The sequence below is a fragment of the Oryx dammah genome, unplaced genomic scaffold, assembly GCF_014754425.2.
Source record: "Oryx dammah isolate SB20612 unplaced genomic scaffold, SCBI_Odam_1.1 HiC_scaffold_20, whole genome shotgun sequence".
In the NCBI taxonomy this organism is placed as follows: domain Eukaryota; kingdom Metazoa; phylum Chordata; class Mammalia; order Artiodactyla; family Bovidae; genus Oryx; species Oryx dammah.
The window spans coordinates 56,493,163-56,517,724 of NW_024070204.1; the positions used below are offsets into that span (position 1 = coordinate 56,493,163).

The 24,562-nt window shown below is 39.4% G+C and overlaps 1 protein-coding gene across 1 annotated transcript; it reads left to right on the top strand.

Moving 5' to 3' along the window:
- SHISAL2B (shisa like 2B) lies at positions 1-24,525 on the top strand. Its single transcript, XM_040262601.1, has 3 exons — positions 1-191; positions 4,611-4,768; positions 24,324-24,525. Exons 1-3 carry the CDS (start codon positions 1-3, stop codon positions 24,458-24,460), a joined length of 486 nt encoding a protein of 161 aa, XP_040118535.1. The 3' UTR covers positions 24,461-24,525.
- The last annotated feature ends 37 nt before the right edge of the window (positions 24,526-24,562 follow it).

Below are 24,562 nucleotides of genomic sequence, written 5' to 3' on the forward strand. Positions count from 1 at the left end.
ATGAGCGAGGCCAGTCGGGTGTGCTCCGGCTACTACAGCCTCAACCACAGCTTCGTGGAGCCCTTCCAGTGCCCCCGGCGCGGCGAGGGGGCCACGCTCCTCTACTGCTGCGGCTTCGCCGACCTCAAGTACTGCTGCAGCGAGCCGGGCAGCTACTTCCCCTACAAGCACACCTACATGTGGAGCCTCAGGTGGGCAGGGCCGGGCGCTTGCGGCCAGGGGTCTGGGGAGGCTGCCAGCCGTGCCACGCCGGGAGGAGGGAGGGCGCCCGCGTCCTCGCGACACGCCCGCATCCCTCCGCGGGGTGGGGGAGCCCCCAGGGGCGGGTGAGGGCCTTGCCGAGAACCGGTTTGTGGCCACCGTCGTCCGGGTGAAGGTCGCGCTGTGGTTCTAGAGTTGTGAATCCGCCCGGGGACCAGAGCGAGGCGCGCGCGGGAGGAGCGCAGGCGACTCGCCCTGGGCGCAACCGAGCGGACTGCTCTGCTCTCCTCTCTCCCTCGCCCGGGGACCAGTCCCAAGTCCGCGGCTCTGCGGGGCACAGACAGACGCACAGATAACTTGAGGTTTTCATTCTCCTTTTGATTCGAGTATTTGGTGCATTTGAATCGAAAGGGGCTCTTTTGAGACTCATTTTAAGGCGTTAACCAAGGATCTGAGTATTTTAAGCCTCTTTGTGGCTGAGAAGGAATTTGCTGTATCCTTAAAAAAAAAAAAAAGTGTGTGTGAATATGTATTGGGGCGCGCACAGGCGACAGGGCTTTATAATTTGCCCTTTCAGTTGATCTCACACTAACTCCGAACAGAACCGGAGATTCACAGAGAGGAAGAGTTTCAGTTGCTATGATTACACACCGAAGAACCTTTGCAGGACACCCCCTTTCTCAACATCTGAGCCCTTTGGCCATTGCTAGAAAACAACGGTACTTTCAAAGGTGGTGTCTTTCTGGCCTCTTTTCCCCATGATGGGAATTTTATAATAATTAAGTATTAAATTATTCAATTGGTATTCAGACAGATACTTTCAGTATGAAGGGCTTTCCCTCCCCTCCACTCCAAAGGATTGAAAACTTAGACCTTCATTCTTACATTGTGCCTGGAGAAAGAACATGCTGGGGTTATAGGAAAGAACTGCCACACCACCAGAAATTGTTTCTGACAACTTAGCTAATGTCTGGGAGAGAGAAAGAGGCTGACTCTGCTAAGGACGAGGAAGAGTACTTTTTCTCCCAGTGTCCTAGCATGGTCCAGAACTTGGCACGCATGCCAAGACCACAGCAAATGACTTCAAATGTTACTTCTTAGAGCAGTAAAGTCATTTTTTAAAAAATGCATTGCAAGCTTCTAAAAAAATCTCAAAAGGAATACCTACTTACCAAGTCCAACTACAAAGTAGGGTTGTGCCCTAATAGGCAAAATCTCAGAAAATAATGACAGCTTATCCTTACTACTTGGGGAAGAAATCTGTATTGCACTGGGATATTATCTGGCCTTTTGGAAAATGACATAGTAACCCGGCTCTGAGTCCTTGGAGGTGTTAATAAGGGTGGAGGCACCTCTGAGAAGAGACTGTCAACTCTTAAGTCAGACTCAATTGGAAAAGTGCCTGGGATTTTCAGATCCCTGAATAGTTCAAGAGTGACAAGCAGCAGAGGATAGAAAACCTTGCAAAGGTTTATGAAGGCATAAAAGAATTACTAGCTTGCTGGGGTCTTCATTCAGCACTGACAATGCAGCTCAGTTGCTGGGAAATGTAAAAATCATTTCAACTGATGGCATCAGTTGGCAATGTAATCCTGGAGTTCTTCTTTAGTTATTAAGCTCTGAGAACACAATGGGGAGGTAAACATTTAGAGCTTCGGTTCCCTTGTATTCTTTGCTCTTTCCCCTAATTTAAAACAGTCCAACTGTGAAAAATTTCCCTAATGTCACTAGCGTCTGTTCTGAGATTCTGTAACTGCTGCAGAAAGTTTCAGGTGTGTACCTCCAGGTAAATGAAGTTGTCGAGTCGAAGAATTCATTAATGTGACAGCAGACTTTTTCTCGGGGATTGAAAAGCAAACTGCCCTTTGGTGCTGGGAAGGAAAGATAATTCTCCTTTTTCTCTGCCCCACTCTCATCCCTTCTCCTCTTATAAATAAATCCCTAAGCTCTAAGGGTTTTCCTTTGGAAACCTTCAGGACCTAGGAAGATAACACGTGTTGCACAAGGCTACACTCGAGTTCAGTAAGTTATTTGTTGAAATGAATATTTTAGGAGATTCCCAGAGCTGCATCTTTATCTGGAGTTTTGCATGCATAAAGCAACATTTCTAGAAAGTGGAACTATGGCACTGATACAGTTTGTTAGGATTATGAAGAATATCTTTTTATAACAGAAAGAAGGGCCATGTTGTTTTTATTTTTCCTTCAAATCATGTGAGCTGGTTTTTAAAGTGTGTATTAATACATGTAAAGCCCATACTATGTCATTGAATTCAATTAAGTTGATGATTTCACTTTTAATTGACTAAGTCACTTTTTCACTTTGAAGATGTTTTTAATAACTGGGTTCTTGTTTCAGAAATCTTTCCAGATGTCTGGCCTCCTAGCTGCCTTGTGAAGCAAATAATTAATTAAGCGGCTTATGTTCCCGTATGTCTGTATAGAGTCCTAACCCTTCCTGACACATAGAATTTACAAAAGTCAGCTTTGGTACAAACAAGCATGAAAGAGTAGTTGCCAGAAGCAGGAAATCTACCCCTTGAAACAGAGGGCACCAAGTGAGGGCAAATTCCAATTTAAATGTCTAACTATATGCTGACTCTGCCTCTCATTGATGGCTCAGACAGTAAAGTGTCTGCCTGCAGAGTGGAAGACCTGGGTTCGATCCCTGGGTCAGGAAGATCACCTGGAGAAGGAAATGGCACCCCACTCCAGTACTCTTGCCTGGAAAATCCCATGGACAGAGGAGCCTGGTAGGTTACAGTACATGCGGTCACAAAGAGTCAGACACGACTGAGCGACTTCACTTTCTATACTGACTCTAACCAGAAAATTACCTAGTCTACACTTGCATGCAGGGCTAAGGGAACTGGGCTGATTAGCAATAAACAAGCACAAAAATTTTTTGAAGTCTGACTTCATGTCTTTGACTCAAAAGGCAAACAACCTCTAAATGGCAAAGAGACTTTATCTGCTAACATCAAGTGTAAGTGGGATGAATTTAGCCCTTCGCTTTCAATTCTGTTCTTCGTCTCAAAGCAATGACATACCTAGTATCCCTGGTCAAATTCTTCCTTCCCTCCCTGTTGGAATAAGTCAAATTTTTTACCGCCCTAATCTCTGGGAAATAGCAGAAGCTGAAAGGCAAGCCAAGAAGATAATGAAGAAAAAGATCACTAGTTTTCAATGACTATTCCAATGATTGTTACTTTTCAGTGACTACAAACAGATCAATCATCAGTCATTTATCATTTACTTCCATTTATGAAACATTAACTGCAAGCTAAGTACTCTATTAAACATTTTTAAGTGTGCAGATCACTATGGGAAAGTCAACAGAAGTATCTGCTCTTGAGCAGTTAAAATCTAATTTTATATCTTTACACACCCCCACACACATAGGGCTCATGAAAGTACATGTGTTTATATATTAGTCTTTAAAAACAACTTTCTTTTTTTCCAAGCTTCTTTTCCCATTTGAAAATATTAAGTTCACTGGTTTGTGAAAACTGTGTTGTTTCTCAAATGATTAGCCTTATACATAACTGTATCAGGAGGAATGATTATAAACTGAGTGCTGAGCAAATATCAGATGTGCAATGCATTTTTAGACAAAAGTACAAAGATTTCTTCCTTAATGCTAGAAGCCATTGGTGTTATGTTCTTTTAGAAAGGAAAACTTTAGATTGAACATGAACTTTATATAAATTCCATAAATATTACTTTCCTTTAATTAAACTTTCTTCTCTCTTGTAATAGCTATGGTTTTGTATATTAATACATAACTCCCTTACACATCTCCAAAATAAAAGTTCTACACTTCTGGCAAGCATTTGTTTCAGTATTTTTGCAGAGGTAGATCCCTGGTGGCTCAGATGGTAAAGAATCCACCTGCAGTGCAGGAAATCTCTGGGTCAGGAAGGTCCCCTGGAGAAGGGAATGGCTATCCACTCCAGTATTCTTGCCTGGGAAATGTCATGGACAGAGGAGCCTGGAAGGCTACAGTCCATGGGGTCACAGTCAGACAAGACTGAGCTACTAAACACATACAGATTTTTTCTATTCATCTTTTATTAGTGAACCTAATCTTTCCCCTAAAATACATTAATAATAGAGGTTTATTGGATTGAGATGTTCTTGAACCATCCCTAAAGAATTGTGTGACCTTTTACCTGTAATATGAATTCATGTGGTATTCTATAATAATATTAACATACAAATGTATAGAGAAGTACAGTAAGAATTTGATGGTAGAAAAAGGTGAGCTATAGATCTCAATAATATGCTGTTCATAGTAAAATATAATTTGGCTATGAATGACTGAAACAAGAACTAACAATATTTAAACCTTTAGTTTATGTGCAAGCCAGTGTGTTTGACAGTCACTATGTTTTTTTCTGTTTCCCTCAGCATTGGTGCCCTGATCGGATTGGGAATTGCCGCCCTTGTTTTACTTGCCTTTGTCATCAGCGTCTGTGTTCTTTGCTACTTATTTCTGTATACAAAGCCTCAAAGATTAGACACTGGCCTTAAACTTCAACACCTAGAGGCTGTTTCCACTCAAGAAGGTAATCAGTAGCCATTATTTGCAACCAATTACCTGTACTCTATTCAAAGTAATAACCTGGGCCTGGGTGGCAGATTATACACTTAAAAATGAATGCTTTTTGAAAATTCAGTTTAGTATGTGTCTTTATAAAAATTTATGTTGAATTAGGTCTTAATAGAAGGCAATGGCACCCCACTCCAGTACTCTTGCCTAGAAAATCCCATGGGTGGAGGAGCCTGGAAGGCTGCAGTCCATGGGGTCGCTGAGGGTCGGACACGAATGAGCGACTTCACTTTCACTTTTCACTTTGATGCATTGGAGAAGGAAATGGCAACCCACTCCAGTGTTCTTGCCTGGAGAATCCCAGGGACGGGGGAGCCTGGTGGGCTGCCATCTCTGGGATCGCTCAGAGCTGGACACAATTGAAGCAACTTAGCAGCAGCAGTAGCAGCAGCAGGAGGTCTTAATGATTAAACACCTTTGAAAGATTGTGCTCAAGGAAAAAATAGTGGCAGGATGTAAATGTTCTCATGAAAAATAATACATTGATCTAATAAATCCACTTTAATTTATTTAGGTGTCCCTCAATTATAAAGGTTGTATCCTCTTGAAATTTTTAATTTTGTTTTTTGATGGAGCCAAAGAAATCAAATAAACAGAGGAACAAAATATCTGATAATTAATCATCAGTGTTGCATTGCTTTAAACTGATTAGTCAGTGGTCAGTTAGGCATTAGCTGTGTGCCCACCGTGTGCAGAATTCAGAGGCATATAAAAGAAATTAAAGAATAAATAAAAGACAGTCTTTGTTCTTGAATAGATCAGAAACTAGTTCAGCCCTATGTGTATGTGTGTGTATATCTGTGTATGTAGTGCAACCATAAATTAGAAATGTTAAAACGTAAGGTTTTTGGAACTGAGTCTCATTGTTATCTTAATTATAAAGTGCAATACACACTAATCATTATTATTATGAAACAATCAGAAAGAACTCGTAAAATTTTTGTGAATACAAATTTCTATTAGTGTATTTTAAAAGTCAGTTCAGTCAGTTCAGTTGCTCAGTTGTTTCCGACTCTTTGCGACCCCATGGATTGTAGCATGCCAGGCCTCCCTGTCCATCACCAACTCCCAGAGCTTGCTTAAACTCATGTCCATCGACTCAGTGGTGCCATTCAACCATCTCATCCTCTGTCGACCCCTTCTCCTCCTGCCTTCAATCTTTCCCAGCATCAGGGTCTTTTCAAATGAATCAGTTCATCAGGTGGCCAAAGTATTGGAGCTTCAGCTTCAGCATCAGTCCTTCCAATGAATGTTCAGGACTGATTTCCTTTAGGATCAACTGGTTGGATCTCCTTGCAGTCCAAGGGACTCTCAAGAGTCTTCTCCAATAATACAGAAATTTGTTGGCAAAGTAATGTCTCTGTTTTTTAATATGCTGTCTAGGTTGGTCATAGCTTTTCTTCCAAGGAGTAAGCGTCTTCTAATTTCACGGCTGCAGTCACCATCTGCAGTGATTCTGGGGCCCCCAAAAATAATCTGTCACTGTTTCCATTTTTTCCCATCTATTTACCATGAAGTGATGGGACTGGATGTAATGATCTTAGTTTTTTGAATGTTGAGTTTTAAGCCAGCTTTTTCACTCTCCTCTTTCACTTTCATCAAGAGGCTCTTTAGTTCTCTTTCTGCCATAAAGGTGGTATCATCTGTGTATCTGAGGTTATTAATATTTCTCCTGGCAGTCTTAATTCCAGCTTGCACTTCATTCAGCCCAGCATTTTGCATGATATACTTTGCATATAAGTTAAATAGGATGACACTATACAGCCTTGACGTACTCCTTTCCCAATTTGGAACCAGTCTGTTGTTCCATGTCTGGTTCTAACTGTTGCTTCTTAACCTGCTTACAGATCTCTCAGGAGGCAGGTAAGGTGGTCTGGTAGTCCCATCTCTGGTATTCCATTTTAAAAGTGGTGATCATGAATTTCATTTTGATATACATATTGAATATATTTAGCAAAAATTTAGACTATATATTATACATATATATATATATTTAGAACAAGACACAGGTGGTTACTAACTTCTATTTGAAAAGAAAGTGAAAAGCTCTCTTCAAAATAATTTAGAAATTTCCTTCCCACATGTCCCACTTTAGCTGAATCCAGAAACTTATGTTTATGGCAGACATACTCTTTGACCTTCTCAAATACACCAGCACTGCATGACTGCATTAGCTCTAGTTTTCTTCTCTGTAGGGATCTCAAAGGGTGCCCTGTGTCACAAAGCAAGAAGCCAAGATCCATTTGGAGTTCTTTTTCTGAAGCACTGTTTAGTGATTACATGGCCGAATTGACAGGTTGTTAGCTGAATTTAGTCCAATGGCTTAGACTCCGTTTCTCCACAGGCAGCATGAAGCAGTGGACTAGTGATTATCAAACAGTAAAATCAATTTTTGTCTCAATTGCTTAGACAATTTATAGTCCTTACATTTTATTGTGTGTAAGAATCACCTGCTGCTGCTGCTGCTACTAAGTCGCTTCAGTCGTGTCCGACTCTGTGCGATCCAAGACGGCAGCCCACCAGGCTCCCCCGTCCCTGGGATTCTCCAGGCAAGAACACTGGAGTGGCTTGCCATGTCCTTCTCCAATGCATGAAAGTGAAAAGTGAAAGTGAAGACGCTCAGTCGTGTCCGACTCTTAGCGACCCCATTGACTGCAGCCCACCAGGCTTCTCCACCCATGGGATTTTCTAGGCAAGAGTCCTGGAGTGGAGTGCCATTGCCTTCTCCGAAGAATCACTAAGGGATCTTGTTAAAACCAGAGATTTCAGACTCTGCATTTCAAAACAAATTGCTCCTCTTCCTGCCCTGATCTTTCTCTCCTGCTGTCTGTTCTCCACAGAGAAACCAGAGGGAGCCTGGCCAGGCTACATCACTACTCTGGTCAAAATCCTAATGGCTTTCCATCTTTTGATAGATGGGAATGGAGCCCTATATGTATGGACCCTAACTGTGAAGTATGGGGGCTTGCCCTTCCCACTTTTATTTCTTGCACCTTATGTCCAGTCTCCTTGGCATCTTTGCTGTTCCTTGAAAATCCTGCCTCAGGGCCTTGGTGCATGCCATCTCTGTACTCTGGAATGCTTTTCCCTCAATTTCACTTTCTTTAAATCTTTACTAAGTCACCTTTCCCCATCACTAAATCTGCATCTTTAACTTCAACATATCATGCCCCCTTCCTGCTTTATTTTTCTCCTAAGCACTTACCACTGATTTACTATGTATTTTACCTATCCATTGTCCAGTTTTTCTCTATTCCAACTAGAAAGTTCCAGGAAAGTAAGACTTTTTGTCTTGCTTGCTCATTATGTGTCCCTAGTGCCTAGAATGGGCTTTCCAAGTGGCACAGTGGTAAAGAATCCACCTGCCAGTGCAGAAGACACAGGAGACACCAGTTTGATCCCTGGGTTGGGAAGATCCCCTAGAGAAGGAAATGGCAATCCCCTCCAGTATTCATGCCCCCCAAATTCCATGGACAGAGGAGCCTAGTGGGCTACAGTCCATGGGGTCACAAAGAATTGGACACGACTGAGTGAGCCCACAGTGCCTAGAACGCTTAACAAATGAACTAAGGAAGTAGACTGCACTTCTGTTGTAGGCAATTACAGGGGCACTTTTATCGTCACCATTACAGTCATCAAACATTCAGAGTGCCTCCTCTATACAATGCACTGTGCTAAACAAAAATTGATTGTTTTTTCCTGATCTATCTCAGGGACTACTCCAAAATTTTATTCAAGCTGGCTCTGAGAGCCCAGCGACAGAATTAGTTGGCTTGTCGATCCTTCTTGTAGTCTTATGCCTCTTCAGCTAAGGAGAGCCATTAATGTACTTCTTACATAGTAAGTTGAGGCTACTTGCTTGCAATAAACTATCCCCACTCCACTCCTCTGAAAAACAGTTTATCAAGTCAGCAAATCAATACACTTTTCCTGAGTGATTACTCTTGGTAAGGCAAAATTTTATACAACCACTGCCTTCTGCTGCTTTTAAATTAGATGATTGTGGGCCCATTGGTTGATATTAACCAAGTAAGACATAGTGGAGAGTCAAAAACAAAATAGGTAATTCAAATGTTACTGGAATAGGAAGGGAAAGCAGTTTATATTTGAAAGTAACTCTTCAAAGTTGTAATTAAAAACCATTGCTGTACCTGTTGTTAAATATGCATGCTTCATTCCAATGATTCTCCCACCCAGGGATAGATGCCAGTGTTCCAGCATGAGAAAACAAGACTTTATTCTGTTTAAGGAATTCCTTTAAAGGTTAGGAACATCATATTATGTTTGTGTAATAATCAAGCAAGTAAAACTATCTTGGAGAAAAATTGATTTCACCAGTTACCACTCCTTTCTTTAAAAAAAAATAAATTTTGGCCAGGCAGCATATGGGATCTTAGTTCCCCAACGGGAAGTGTGGAGTCTTAACCACTAGACCACCAGGGAAGTCCCTACCACTCCCTTCAAAACCATCTGTTCTTAAGACTCAACCTCCCATTATTTTAATTTTTTTTTAACATTTTAATTTTGTGATGGGCTATAGCTGATTAGGCTTCCCTGGTAGCTCAGCTGGTAAAGATCTGCCCGCAATGCAGGAGACCCCAGTTTGATTCCTGGGTTGGGCAGATCCCCTGGAGAAGGGATAGGCTACCCACTCCCGTATTCTTGGGCTTCCCTGGTGGCTCAGATGGTAAAGAACTCGCCTGCAATGTGGGAGACCTGGGTTTGATCCCTGGGTTTGGAAGATCCCCTGGAGGAGGGCATGGCAACCCTCTCCAGTATTCTTGCCTGGAGAATCTTCATGGACAGAGAAGCCTGGTCTATAGTCCATGGAGTTGTAAAGAGTCAGATGGGACTAAGCATAGCACAACCAAGCTGATTGACTAACAATGTTGTGACAGTTTCAGGTGAACAGCAAAGGGACTCAGTCATACATATACATGTATCCATTCTCCCCCAGACTTCCCTCACATCCAGGCTGTTCCGTAACACTGAGCAGAGCTCCCTTTGCTACACAGCAGGTTCTTGTTGGTTATCCATTTTAAATATTGCAGGGTCATGTCGATCCCAAACTCCCTGTCCTTTCCTCACATCCTTCCCCACTCCCCACTGTTGGCAACCAGAAGTTTCTTCTCTAAGTCTGGAAGTCTCTTTCTCTTTTGTAAGTTCATTTGTATCATTTCTTTTTAGATTCCACATATAACCCCCTATTATTTTAATTTTTAGAATTGAGATGTTTGGCAGTTTGAATGGCCTAAAGGGAAACATGTTTTTGTGCACATACTAAAGCTGACTTAAGGCACTGAACTTTTTTTTTGTTTCTATAAATGGCTGTAGTGTTACAGAATAAAAAGGCCCCAAATGGAATCCCTTGTGCTAAACTCATCAGCAAACCAAAACTCTATACCTAACTGCAGTTTCAGTCTCTCCCAGGAGAGAAATTTTAAACCTATCGGTCTGGAATTTCCTGATCAATACTAGTGAGGTAAACTGCAGGACAGGGTGACTTTACCAGAAGAAAATCTTTTGTTTATGATTTCCTTATCCTATCCCCCTTTTCCTACAAAATCCTTCATTGCCTGCATCATCTCAGAGCCCCCTTCTACTTGCTAGGTGGGATGCTCCCAATCCATGAATTGCTGGATAAAGCCAACTCAGTTCAGTTCAGTTCAGTTCAGTCGCTCAGTCGTGTCCGACTCTTTGCGACCCCATGAATCGCAGCACGCTAGGCCTCCCTGTCCATCACCATCTCCCGGAGTTCACTCAGACTCACGTCCATTGAGTCCGTGATGCCATCCAGCCATCTCATCCTCGGTCGTCCCCTTCTCCTCCTGCCCGCAATCTCTCCCAGCATCAGAGTCTTTTCCAATGAGTCAACTCTTCGCATGAGGTGGCCAAAGTACTGGAGCTTCAGCTTTAGCATCATTCCTTCCAAAGAAATCCCAGGGCTGACCTCCTTCAGAATGGACTGGGTGGATCTCCTTGCAGTCCAAGGGACCCTCAAGAGTCTTCTCCAACACCACAGTTCAAACACATCAATTCTTTGGCGCTCAGCCTTCTTCACAGTCCAACTCTCACATCCATACATGACCACAGGAAAAACCATAGCCTTGACTAGACGGACCTTAGTCGGCAAAGTAATGTCTCTGCTCTTGAATATACTATCTAGGTTGGTCATAACTTTTCTTCCAAGGAGTAAGCGTCTTTTAATTTCATGGCTGCAGTCACTATCTGCAGTGATTTTGGAGCCCCAAAAAATAAAGTCTGACACTGTTTCTACTGTTTCCCCATCTATTTCCCATGAAGTGATGGGACCAGATGCCATGATCTTCGTTTTCTGAATGTTGAGCTTTAAGCCAACTTTTTCACTCTCCTCTTTCACTTTCATCAAGAGGCTTTTTAGCTCCTCTTCACTTTCTGCCATAAGGGTGGTGTCATCTGCGTATCTGAGGTTATTGATATTTCTCCCAGCAATCTTGATTCCAGCTTGTGTTTCTTCCAGTCCAGCGTTTCTCATGATGTACTCTGCATAGAAGTTAAATAAGCAGGGTGACAATATAGAGGTTTGATGTACTCCTTTTCCTATTTGGAACCAGTCTGTTGTTCCATGTCCAGTTCTAACTGTTGCTTCCTGACCTGCATACAGATTTCTCAAGAGGCAGGTTAGGGTTTTCATATTCACTCAGCTGAATTTTGTTTTATAATAATAGTCCAAGTCTAAAATAGTCTAATCTTGGACGATTTTGCCAAGATTTTTCTTTCAGGTATGTTTATCCTCTTGTGGTTCATTATTTTTAACGTATACAGTTGAAGGCTTTATACATTTTGAATTGATCCTGAAAATGGCAGGTACTGGTACTGACTACATGTAGAGTTTAATTTGGCTACCTCCAGGCTCATTTAGTACAGAAGTACTACTGCTAAGCAATTGATTGGGCTTTAAATTGTGTCCCATAATCATTTTCTTTCTTTCTAACTTTTGTGTTTTGAGTTACACCTGTATCAAATGCTAATGTTTAAAAGAATACCATGGTTTGTAAATTGTACTGTATAGGACAAAGAGTTCTGGGCAAAGGTTGACTGTGTGAAGGACATCTTTCTGAGTAGACACTCCTGGAATGAGGGCTCATGGTATAAATTGTGGAAGAATTAATGGTTAACAGGGGAGTAATTAAAGGGATGATTGTGTTAGATTCTTGCTTCTCAAACTTTTCCATTGGAGAATTCTTAAAGGTAGATAAGAAAGCAATGGTACCACCAAAATTCCAAGGTTTTATTGGAAAGGCTTGCTTTATGAGCTTTAAATTATTTGAAGATGCCCATTATACTTTTTAAAATATGGTAATTTTTGATTGCAAATGTAATGACTTGTTTTATTTAACAATAGCATCATATCCTTTCCACTTATGAGTAAAATTGATGCTCTTGGAAGATAAAATATATTCATCCTGTGGCTTTGAGTATCCATTGACACTCCAGGGTTGTGGAGTGTGGTGGAGAATCGAGGAGAGGGTCCTTAGAAGCAGAGTTTTTGATGAAAATGAGAAGAGCAGAGAGTAGAGCTGCTTGATACAAATAAAATAATATTGTTGTATAGGAATAACAGACAACTCCAATTACCTATTATTTGATGGTCTCTTTTGCAAAGGCAGGCAATATAAATGGAAAATGGTAAACAAATCAGCAGTAAGGCACAGGTTGTCTAGGAAAGAAACAGAAATTATATCTAGAAAACTGAGAAAGCAAAGCAAATTTGACAATCACACATGCAATTATTTGTTCTGCCTGTGAGCAAAGTAAGATTTGGACCAGCTCAAAATGGTTTGCTATATTTCTTCTTAGAAGGCATCCTTACGTGCCCAGGAAAAAAATCCTTTCTCTTAATGCACTTTCTTATTAGGAAAATTAAAAAATATAGAAAAACTAGTAACTTCATCCATGATCACACCACACAGAGGTAACAGATATTAACAGTGGTGAATATTCTTCATGGATTTTTTTCCCCTATGTATCTATAGATACATGTATGTATAACAAAATGGGAAAAATGAATCCTATAACATGGGTTTTTTTCCACTGAACAATATTGACATCAGTGTTTTCCAAATAAACACTTTTAATGATTCCATTTTATTACTGTGATGGAGTGCTATGCATTTTTATTCTTTTATTTTGACATAGTTCACACTTCCAGAAAAGTTGCAAGAAAAGTATAGAAAAGGTAGTATACCTTTTCTCAGCTTTACTAATTGTTAATACTTTGCCTCATTTCCTTCAAAATTGACTTTCTTTTGATGTATATTTTCTGAACCATTTGAAAATAATTTGCAGATATCATGCTATTTAACAATAAATATTTCAGTATGTGTTTCTTAGGAACAAGAATTTTTTTCTTATGAAATTACAGTATATTTATCAAAGTCAGGAAATGTAACAGTTATACAGTAATATTATCTAATCTGTAGTTCATATTCAAATTTTGCCAATATCCTTAAGTAGCTATTTTTTTCTTATCTAGGATCTAGTCCAGAGTTACATCTTATAATTAGTTATCATATTTCCTTAATCATTTTTTTCTTTGTCTTTGAAATGTTTTGCCATTACCAAGTAATTTGTTGGGAGGTATGAGAACATCCTGTTCCTCCTTCAACTATCATCCATCGTTCGTGACTAAACGTTTTCATTCAAAATACAAGATAATTTCTAAATTATTATGATAGCTGTAATATAGTGATTTTCTAGCCTCATCATTTCTTCTGTTTATTACTTGTTATTCTACTACAAGGAAGAGCTTTCCCTTTTCCACCTATTTATTAGTTTATTAATATCAGTATGGACTCAGATCTTTATTCTAAAAGACTCTATTACTATCATTGTTTATTTTGATTCATAAATTATCCCAGATTCGGCTTGCGGGAGCCCCTTTAAATTGAGTCCTATATCCTTTTGAAATATGTACATCATTTTTGGAGCATTTTTTTTTATGTCACAAAATGTTCTCAAGCCTCCTGTACTTTTTCTTTTTCCTGTGCCAGCCCTGAAGTCTGCTATTTCTCCAAGAAGTCTGATTCATTTTATTTGGGAATGGTGTTTAGTGGCTCAGAGGGTAAAGTGTCTGCCTGCAATGCAGGAGACCTGAGTTCGATCCCTGGGTCAGGAAGATCCCCTGGACAAAGGAAACAGCAACCCATTCCAGTACTTTTGCCTGTAAATTCCCATGGACAGAGAAGCCTGCTAGACTACAGTCCATGGGATTGCAAAGAGTTGGACACGACTGAGTGACTTCACCCTTCACCCTTAGAAACCAAAGTCTGAGTATTTAATACTTTATTACTGACTTGGAACTAGCTTCCTTTTTTTTTTTTTTCTACTAATATTATACATATGCACTGAACACTGAAGTATTTTCCTAGCGTAAATCCCTAGGAATGGAATTACTGAACAAAGATTTGGTACAAATAAAAGGCTTTGGATACAAGTTGCCAGCTGTCCTCTAGAGAAGCACTGTTTCACGAATATTTTTATTTCAAAAGATATATATCTTAGGAGTGAAAGCAGAAATCTTAATGTTGTCATTTTTTTGTGGTATATTGTTGCTCATATTCTTATACACATTTTTCTAGGGGGTTGTTCATTTTTCTTTGCTTTATAGGAACTTCCCATACAGTAACTAAAAATTTTTTTACATATAATGTATTTTTTATAGTTGTTGCCTTTTTAATTTTATATGTGACAATTTTTTCAACTGTATGTTTCTCCTTTTGTGATTTCTCCCTTTAGTTTTTTAAAAAGTTAATAAATATATTTTTGGTTGCACTGGGTCTTCGTTGCTGCTGGTAGGCTTTCTCCAGTTGCAGCGAGCAGGGGCTGCTCTTCGCCGCAGTGCACGGGCTTCTCACTGCGGTGCTTCTGTTGTGGAGCACAGGCTCTAGGTTCGCGGGCTGCAATAGTTGCAGCATGCGGGCTCAGTAGTCGTGGCCCACGGGCTTAGTTGCTCTGTGGCATGTCAGATCTTCTCGGACCAGGGACAGAACTCGTGTCTCCAGAATTGGCAGGCAGACTCTTATCCAATGCAATACCAGGGAGGTCGTTTCCCTTTAGTTTCATACTCAGAAAGTTCTTGTGTGCTTAGTGGCTCCGTCGTGTCCGACTCTCGAGACCCTATGGACTGCAGCCTGCCAGGCTCTTCTGTCCATGGGGACTCTCCATGTAAGAACACCGGAGGGGGTTGCCATTTCCTACTCCAGGAGGAAGTTCTTTCCTCACTCTAAGATACAAAGATATTCACCTATATTTTCTTCTAATACATTTCTTTAATAATCCTGGAATTAAATTTTTGTGTAAAGTGTGCAGTAGGGATTTGCCTTTCTTTTTATTTTCCAAATAATGAGCCAATTGTCCAAATATTCATCGGGAGATCTATCTTTTTCTCTTGTCAATTTAAAATGTCACCTTTGCCATAAACTAAATTATTATATATACTGGGATCTGTTTTTAGATGTTCTGTTCTGTTAAACTTATCAGTCTGTTTATTCTTAAGCCAGTAATATACTTTAAAAATTACTGTAGCTATATGGTTTAATATCTGATTAGGCACGACTTTCTCTTCTTTCCCATTATGATTTTTCAAAATTTCCTGGCTACTTTTGTAGTGTTCAGTATTCCAAATAAACCTCTGAATCACACTGATAGGTTTTTAAAAATCAAGTGGTATTTTGATGGGCTGTACTAAATTTATAGGTAACTTTGCAAGCTATTTTTCTTAATAGCCTTAATACCACTTCAACCAAATTCTACTCGGAACACTTACTAATTATGATGCCAAATTATTTTTAAATGCTATTCTTTGTTTCAAAGAGATTTTAAGAACTCACTGTGACCTCAGTAAAAGATGAGGTAATTTGAACTCAATGGCAGAAAAGGACACTTGTGTCTCCTGAAGGGACCTTTCTACTGAAAATAATGAACCTGGAATTTCCTGCAACTCTTTTTGCTCCTAGAATGTAGAAAATCAAATTGCTCAGTAGAGTTACTGCTACTTTTAGCAGTTGTGAGTCCTCCTCAGGGAGCCGGGTTAGGCAATGCTGGCTGATACTGGAACCAATTAGCAAAATAGAAGCCAATCTCTCACTTTGAAAATTCATTTAAAAGATTTAAAATATCAGCTAAATTCTTTTGTGAGCTATGCCAGTCACCTATGGTTGAAAGAATCCAACAATGCAGAAAAGAAAAAAAAAAAAAGTCCAATTGTGGAAAAAACAGGGTAGGAGAAACATTTCTGGAGAGAACTGAGTTCCCTCACTGTTATAAGAGCATGTCTAAGACTTTTTTCACAATGGATTGTTACCTATATTTTCATGAGATACATATGTGTCCTCCAGCGGAAGGCAGAACATTGAAGAAGGGAGAGGTCAATAGATCACGGGGTCATGAGGCGAATTTTGCTCACTTCACCATTTTTCTCAGATCCAGTTCTGTAGTTCTGTGTATTGTATTAAATTTGAAGGGAAAAATGTCCCCTTGTAAATAAAAAACACCTTTAGGGTGCAAATTTAAGATTGCTTGTTTCCACTAGAAGAAAATGCACGATGAGTCGGGTGGGAGAGATTTCTACTAAACAATAAGGTGAGTCAGCTGATTTGTCACTGAGGCTGCTATAGGGCAGCAGATTGGTAATGCAGAAGCTGGGAGGTCACAGACAGAGTGGCAGAAAAGCTTAATGACAGTCCTGCCACATAGCCCGAAGATAAAGGCCTGCAGTGGGGCCCAGCATTCTTTTGATATTTTGAAATGGCAGGCAAAAGCAGAGTTCACAGAAAAGTTTCAGGATAAATGGACCTCTGAGGAATGGTTCTGAAAATGAATGTAAAATTTAACTATTGTAGAAAAAAAAAAAATTGGCCTAGTTTGTGATGAGGATAAGCAGAAAGATTTTGATGAATTTGATTTAAATGGTGAATTTGATTTGCTTGATGAACTGAATTTAAATTTTGGCAAAGGCCAAAGCTTTAATTTAAATGATGGGCTGAGAGGTGTAGGACTAAAGGAAGGTTGAGATTTAGGGATGTTGACCAGACTGAAAAAAAGAATAAAAATGGGACATGAGCAGCAGAAAGGACAACTAGTGTCAACCCAGGAGAGCACAGGGATGTTGGATCTTTGTAGTCTGCACTCAGGTAAAGAAAAGAAGAAATTAAATAAGAAAAATCCTTTATGTGTAACAAATCCCTTGAGAGCCCAATGGTATTACAGATTTCTTATTTAAAATTTAATCCATGTTGTGACCTTGTGACAGAAGAGGCAGCTGGTTTAATCTCTGTTGGTTAAAAAGTAGTTTCTGTTTATTAAAGGAAAACTACGAAAAGGTGAAAAGGAAAACTAGGAAAAATAAGACTTTTTCTTGTCTCTCTTTTAAAATCATCCCAAAGGGATGTAGTTAGCTGGACTCTGATATCTCTACAAGCACAGCCCCACTTAACTGCAGTTGCTTTTTCCATAATATGCCCAATTACTCTAACTTACCAGAGGGATATACATTGAAAGCACTTTTGACTTTCAGAAGATGCAGGTTTGATCCCTGGGTCAGAAAGATCCCCTGGAGGAAGAAATGGCAACCCATTCCAGTATTCTTGCCTGGGAAATCCCATGGACAGAGGAGACTGGCAGGCTTCAGTCCATAGCATTGCGGACTCAGACATGATTGAAGCAACTTAGCACACACACACACACAAGCTGCAGGAAGAGGGAACACCAGGGTGTTGACTTCCTAATCAAAGTTCTTGCTTCAAATGATGTCAGTATGGTGTTTATATAAAATCTTTTATTTTCTCATGTAGCAAATCAGTTTGGCTAGTGGAACTGCCTTGCCTTAAGGAGCCAGTCTAAGAAGTGATCTTTGTACCTGCACTGGTTAAAAGGATCCAGTAGCCAAGGACATAATGAACCAGGACTGGGGAACAGGGGGTTTTACAAGTCCTAGAAGAAGGAAAATCTATAATGCTGGAATGTGCTTTGCAAGCCTTTAAATCTCAAGAGGACAGTAGACAGGTTAGATAAATTCTTTCGGTTGTTTCTAGAAAAATACATAATGGAAACAAGCTGACAGCTCTGGAGATGGCTTAAGAGAGAACCCCAAACTAAGGGATTCCTAGAGAGAAGCTCAAATTAAGGAATTAACTTTCTGAGTTTAATCCTCATAAAAAGCAAAAAACCCTTTTATGTGACAAGGTTGAAAAACCTTCTTGAATGTCTCACTAGAATATTGAGAATTTAACTGTGTAAAAAGCTTAGGAAACATGAAGGATTTGAATTAGCCAACATTACAGTCTTCAGACTTTCAGGACTTTGACTAAAAGGTTAAAATTTTAGATGTTTAAAGAAATGCTGGAGAGGGAAGAGGAGTAAGAGGCACAAACTATTATGTATAAATAAGTGACAAGGACATATTGTATAGCATAGGGAATATAGCTAATATTTATAACTTTAAATGGAGTATAATCTGTAAAAATATTGAATCACTATGTTGTATGCCTAAAACTAACATGATATAAATCAACCATACTTCAACAAAGAAGAGGGGCTTCCCTGGTGGTTCAAAGGTAAAGAATCCACCTAGAATCCACCTGCCAATGCAGGAGACATGGGTTTGACCCCTGGTCCGGGAGGATCCCACATGCCATGGAGCAGCTAAGCCCCTGTGTCACAGCTACTGAGCCTGTGCTCTAGGGCCTGGGAGCCGCAAACACTGAGTCCATGTGCCACAACTGCTGAAGCTCGCACTCCTTAGAGCCCATGCATACTGCGATGAGAAGCCCACGCACCTCAGCTAGAGAGCAGCCCCCACTCTCCGCAACTAAAGAAAAGCCTGCTTAGCAACAAAGACCCAGCACCGCCAAATATAATAAAGAAAAGAAATGCTTATATCAGATACAAATTCTGCCCAGATAATATGGAACTAACATATTTTAAATCCTTGGTCTTTTTATTTTATTTTATTTTATTTTTTAATTTATTTATTTATTTTTAATTTTTTACTTTACAATTCTGAATTGGTTTTGGCATAGATTGACATGAATCCACCACAGGTGTACATGCGTTCCCAAACATGAACCCCCCTCCCACCCCCCTCCCCACAACATCTCTCTGGGTCATCCCCGCGCGTCAGCCCCAAGCGTGTCATATCCTGCATCAGACATAGACTGGCATTTCGATTCTTACATGATATTATACATGTTTCAATGCCATTCTCCCAAATCATCACACCCTCTCCCTCTCCCTCTGAGTCCAAAAGTCCGCTATACACATCTGTGTCTTTTTTGCTGTCCTGCATACAGGGTCATCATTGCCATCTTCCTAAATTCCATATATATGTGTTAGTATACTGTATTGGTGTTTTTCTTTCTGGCTCACTTCACTCTGTATAATCGGCTCCAGTTTCATCCATCTCATCAGAACTGATTCAAATGTATTCTTTTTAATGGCTGAGTAATACTCCATTGTGTATATGTACCACAGCTTTCTTATCCATTCATCTACTGATGGACATCTAGGTTGTTTCCATGTCCTGGCTATTATAAACAGTGCTGCGATGAACATTGGGGTACATGTGTTTCTTTCAATTCTGGTTTCCTCTGTGTGTATGCCCAACAGTGGGATTGGTATTGGCACAAAGACAGACATATAGATCAATGGAACAAAATAGAAAGCCCAGAGATAAATCCACACACATATGGACACCTTATCTTTGACAAAGGAGGCAAGAATATACAATGGAGTAAAGACAATCTCTTTAACAAGTGGTGCTGGGAAAACTGGTCAACCACTTGTAAAAGAATGAAGCTAGATCACTTTCTAACACCACACACAAAGATAAACTCAAAATGGATTAAAGATCTAAATGTAAGACCAGAAACTATAAAACTCTTAGAGGAGAACATAGGCAAAACACTCTCCGACATAAACCACAGCAGGATCCTCTATGATCCACCTCCCAGAATTCTGGAAATAAAAGCAAAAATAAACAAATGGGATCTAATTAAAATTAAAAGCTTCTGCATAACAAAGGAAAACATAAGCAAAGTGAAAAGACAGCCTTCCGAATGGGAGAAAATAATAGCAAATGAAGCAACTGACAAACAACTAATCTCAAAAATATACAAGCAACTCCTGCAGCTCAATTCCAGAAAAATAAACGACCCAATAAAAAAATGGGCCAAAGAACTAAATAGACATTTCTCCAAAGAAGACATACGGATGGCTAACAAACACATGAAAAGATGCTCAACATCACTCATTATTAGAGAAATGCAAATCAAAACCACAATGAGGTACCACTTCACACCAGTCAGAATGTCTGCGATCCAAAAATCTGCAAGCAATAAATGCTGGAGAGGGTGTGGAGAGAAGGGAACCCTCCTACACTGTTGGTGGGAATGCAAACTAGTACAGCCACTATGGAGAACAGTGTGGAGATTCCTTAAAAAATTGCAAATAGAAATGCCTTATGACCCAGCAATCCTTGGTCTTTTTAAACTTTACCTACTGTGATACTGTAGAGTACAAATGATGCTAAACCAATAAAAATAAACCTACATTTTATTTTCCAAATGTATATAAAGCAAATAGTTTCAAGGGTGTATATATATGTGTGTGTGTGTGTGTGTGTGTGTACACATATGTATATAAACTTAGGTAATGGGATATGCATATATATAACATACATACATACACCCTGGAGAGATAGAGATATATATATCCCATTACTTAAGTTTTTAGCAGTTACATTTGAATCTCAAATATCCTTTATGGTCTACTTTGCAAATAACAGTCAAGAATCTACCAGGTCATCAAATTTTCATGCCAGCTTCCCCAGCTACATTTATCTTAAACAATTTTGCTTGCTGACTGGGCAAAGAGCTACTTGCCAGGCTAGAAAATGCTGTGATTACAACAATTATCTTTTTGTTTAAAAATCAAATTATATAGTCGAAATATGATGATTGGATGTTTAGAGATAGAACATTAATTTATTTAACACCAAAGAGTTCAGAAGTGATGAAATAAAGTCCATCTGTTGTAGGCCCCACATTTTAAACTTATGATACTTTCAATGTTAGCTCAGCAAATGCCGCATGTTTCAGGCATATGGTAAGATCTGAGAGCTGGAGTGAAACATTATCTTTCAAAACTTACCAATAACATTGCCCCTTAACAGCCCACAGTGGAGGATGTCCTCATTGACTCCAGAGAGCAGTCTATGTATAAATTACTTAGAAATAGGCAAAGCCAGGCAGTATGAACTCACTTAAAGGTGAGGCTCAGATTTAACTAAAGAGGGAAAGTGAAAAAGTCATATAAGAAGACAGACTAGATGGCAAACAGTAGAGAAAAGCTACTTCTAATAGTGAAATCTCTTGACTAGTGATCTCCCTTCCCCTTTAGGTAGTTTTGGAGCAGACTTTCTAAAATTTAAAGGATAAGTGAGAGTTATTCAAGCAAAGAAGAGAGTTAGGGACACCGGGCAGCTGGAAGCATGCAAAGGCTTGGGGCAGAGAGAGCAAGCAAGCAAGCAGGGCAAGTCTGGGAGCCTGTCAGTCAGTATTTCTGTATGTCTGAAATGCCAAATACGAGGAAGGGAATGGGGCCAGCTGAGCCAGCAGAGGGAAGCAGGGCTGATTCTCTGTCTAAACAAGAAATTCAGATTTGATCCTAAAGGATTTTAAGTAGGGAGACACTGTTATGAGGAAATGCTATATGAGCAGTAACTATTATCGTATTGCTTGATAGTATTGCACCTTTTCTCACTTAATGTTGTATTCAATATAACAGAACACTCAATATAATTAAAAATTTCTAGAAATCACTTTTTTCAAATTAAATGACTGCATCATACTTCACTACTACTGTTAAGGTACTTACATTTTTTGGTATTGAAAATAATCAGTGAGTATCTTTATATATAAATTTTAGAGCTCATCTCTCATGGATTCCTTGGGAACTTCACATTAAAATCACAAGGTATGAACACTCGAGACTTAAAAAATAAATGTACCAGTTTACATTCCCATTGGGTTGTCCCATTAGCCCAGCTTCCTAGGGCTCAGCAGGACATCCCCCACTACGGGTTGATTTCATAGACCAACACTCAAAGGGGCAATATTATTTATGTCTTGAAAAATGATCTCACTATAGCTAGCAGATACTGCCCACCGACCTGAAACATGCATGGCATTATTCTCTGGGCTAATATTAAAAGTATCTTAAGTTTAAAATGTGGGGTCTTGAGTGGTACCATATATGGTTTTATTACTTTTCTTCTGAATTTTTGTGATGGAAATATAATTACTAATATAGTAAATACAGATTACTTACTCTTAGCCAAGAAAGATTACTTTTAATCTGCTCCTAATTGAGACATGAAAAATGGTATTATAATGTTTTGAATTTACACATCTTTCTGACTAGTGGAGATGCAGTGTATCTTTTGTCCATCTCTTTACCAACTAAGAGGTGTTAATGTCTTACGTATGGATGTGTAAGTCCCTGTTACATTTGACATGAATTATTTGTTCTAAACATTTCTTCCCAGTTGACTTTCAGCCTTGTCTTGTGCAATCTACAACTTTAAAACTTTTTACTATGTCACACTTTCACTCAACAAACTGATTGAACACTAGCTACATGCAAGGCAATTTTCCTTCATCATCAATGAATAAAACAGTGATCTCTGGCATGTGGTGCTTATATTTTAGACACAGGAGACAGACAATAAATGATAAAATAAAAAGGTAAATTATATAGTATATTAGAAGATCAATACTATGGGAAAAATAGTAGAGAGCAGAAGGAATTGGGGATGGGATGGAGGGAATGTAGGCTGTAATTTTAAATACAGTGTTTAGGTCCGATTGAAAAGGTGACTTTTGAGCAAGAATTTAAAATTAAGAGTTACCATACAGATAATCAGAGGGAAGAGCATGCCAGAGTGAACAGCGAGTGCAAAGGTCTAGTGGCTAGAACATGCATGAAAGTCTGATCAAAGAGGTGAGAGTGAGAGTGAATGAGAGGACAAGGTAGAAAAAGATGAAGTCAGGGATATTAATGTGTGTGTGTGTGTTTGTGTGTGTGTAGGAGAACATGAAGGCCATTATAAAGACTTGGGTGAGATGAAGGTTCTGAATAGAGGAAGTGCTTTATGTTTCAAAGGATTACTCTGAGTGCTGTGCTCAAAATAGAACAGTGGTAGTAGTGAAGGTGGTCTGATTCCGGAAGTATTTTAAAAGTGTAGTCAACAGGATGTCAGATGAATTGGTGGTGGGACTGAGAGAATAGGAGCAAGGCTGACTGAGGTTTTAGTCCTGAGCAACTAAACACATGGAATTGCCACCAATTGAGAAGATGAAGACTTTAAGAAGCTTTTTTCCTGGGAATGATCCAAATATCAGTTTTGGACTAAGTTGGAGATGTCTATTAGATACCCAAGTGGAGATGGCAACTAGGCTGCTGAGTCTAGAGTTCAGGGGAGGTGTGGATTAGAGATATGTATCTGGGAATGATCAGCAGAGATAGTGTTAAAAACTGTGGGGCGGTTGAGACTAATAAGGGAGTGAGACAGCGACAGGAACCAATGGCTGGAGCCCACAGGCCCTCCTCCAGCCCAGGATGCCTGGAAGAGGAAAAGGGACCAACAGGAGATACCAGGAAGGAGCAATGGTGACACAGGAGTGAGTTGAGGAATGATGGCATCTAGGAAGCCAAGGAAAGAACATGCCACTTATGGGTCATATAAATGTGGCTTGTGAAGTGGGCTGTGGGTTTAGCAACAGGGGGTCAGTGAATAGCACCATCTGTGACTTCTTGCACTGCTTTCACATATTTGTAAATTTTAAAAATATATTTCAATTTGTATATATTGGTGAAATACATTACATATTATTTTCACACTTAATTTTTCTAACATCATCCACTGATTATAATAACCCATTTATTCACTATGAGCTTGTTAGTCTAACTTCTGATGAGCAAAGATCCATATTTCTCCACCCGTGAGCATTCTGGACTCATTTACATAAACTGAGTGAATGGGATTGTGGAACAAACATGTGCTTTTTAAATGTTACATCTAACTTGATTATAACGGCAAAGCCTTGAGATTGTTGTAAATTATGACTGACTTTAGCTTTGTTCACTTCATGCATAGGGACAGTCACACTTTTACTAAGCAACCCAGAAATTGTTACCTTCTGATCAAAAGTGTACTTTCCTCCATGGAAGTGTAGAGAAAGAAAGCAAGCATGGAAACGAAATCCTTACTTTTGTTACTGAAAATTTCCCTTATTTGATCTTCAGGAGAAAATGCTCAAGAACAACTCTGCAATGATTCATACACAGTGCTTAGAGGACATCTTACTTCCAATATTCTAAGAAGTTTATTTTTTAAGGACAAATTTTAAAGTAAAATTTGATGTCATAATTTCAAATAATTATTTCATTTTGTTTTGTGTATTTATTTGCAGGCAACTCAAATAGAAAAAGCAAAGCCCCCCGTTCAAATGCAGCATCAAATTCAACAAATGAAACGATCTATGAGGCTGATGATATAATTCAAGAAAAAACAATGGATACGACACAAATGAACACTGCTTACTGTTAAAAATCCTGTGTTGTAAAAGCTCACTGGAGAGATGGAGCAAAAAAATAAAGAGTGCACTTCAAATATAGATTGTAATAATACTTTTCAAAACTTTGCCACACA

What these genes read in the sequence shown, in the direction of transcription:
- SHISAL2B (XM_040262601.1), top strand. Translation starts at nt 1, where the DNA reads ATGAGCGAGGCCAGTCGGGTGTGCTCCGGCTACTACAGCCTCAACCAC. An exon ending in ACCTACATGTGGAGCCTCAG is followed by an intron (nt 192 to 4,610) that starts GTGGGCAGGGCC and finishes TGTTTCCCTCAG; the next exon opens with CATTGGTGCCCTGATCGGAT. An exon ending in GGCTGTTTCCACTCAAGAAG is followed by an intron (nt 4,769 to 24,323) that starts GTAATCAGTAGC and finishes ATTTATTTGCAG; the next exon opens with GCAACTCAAATAGAAAAAGC.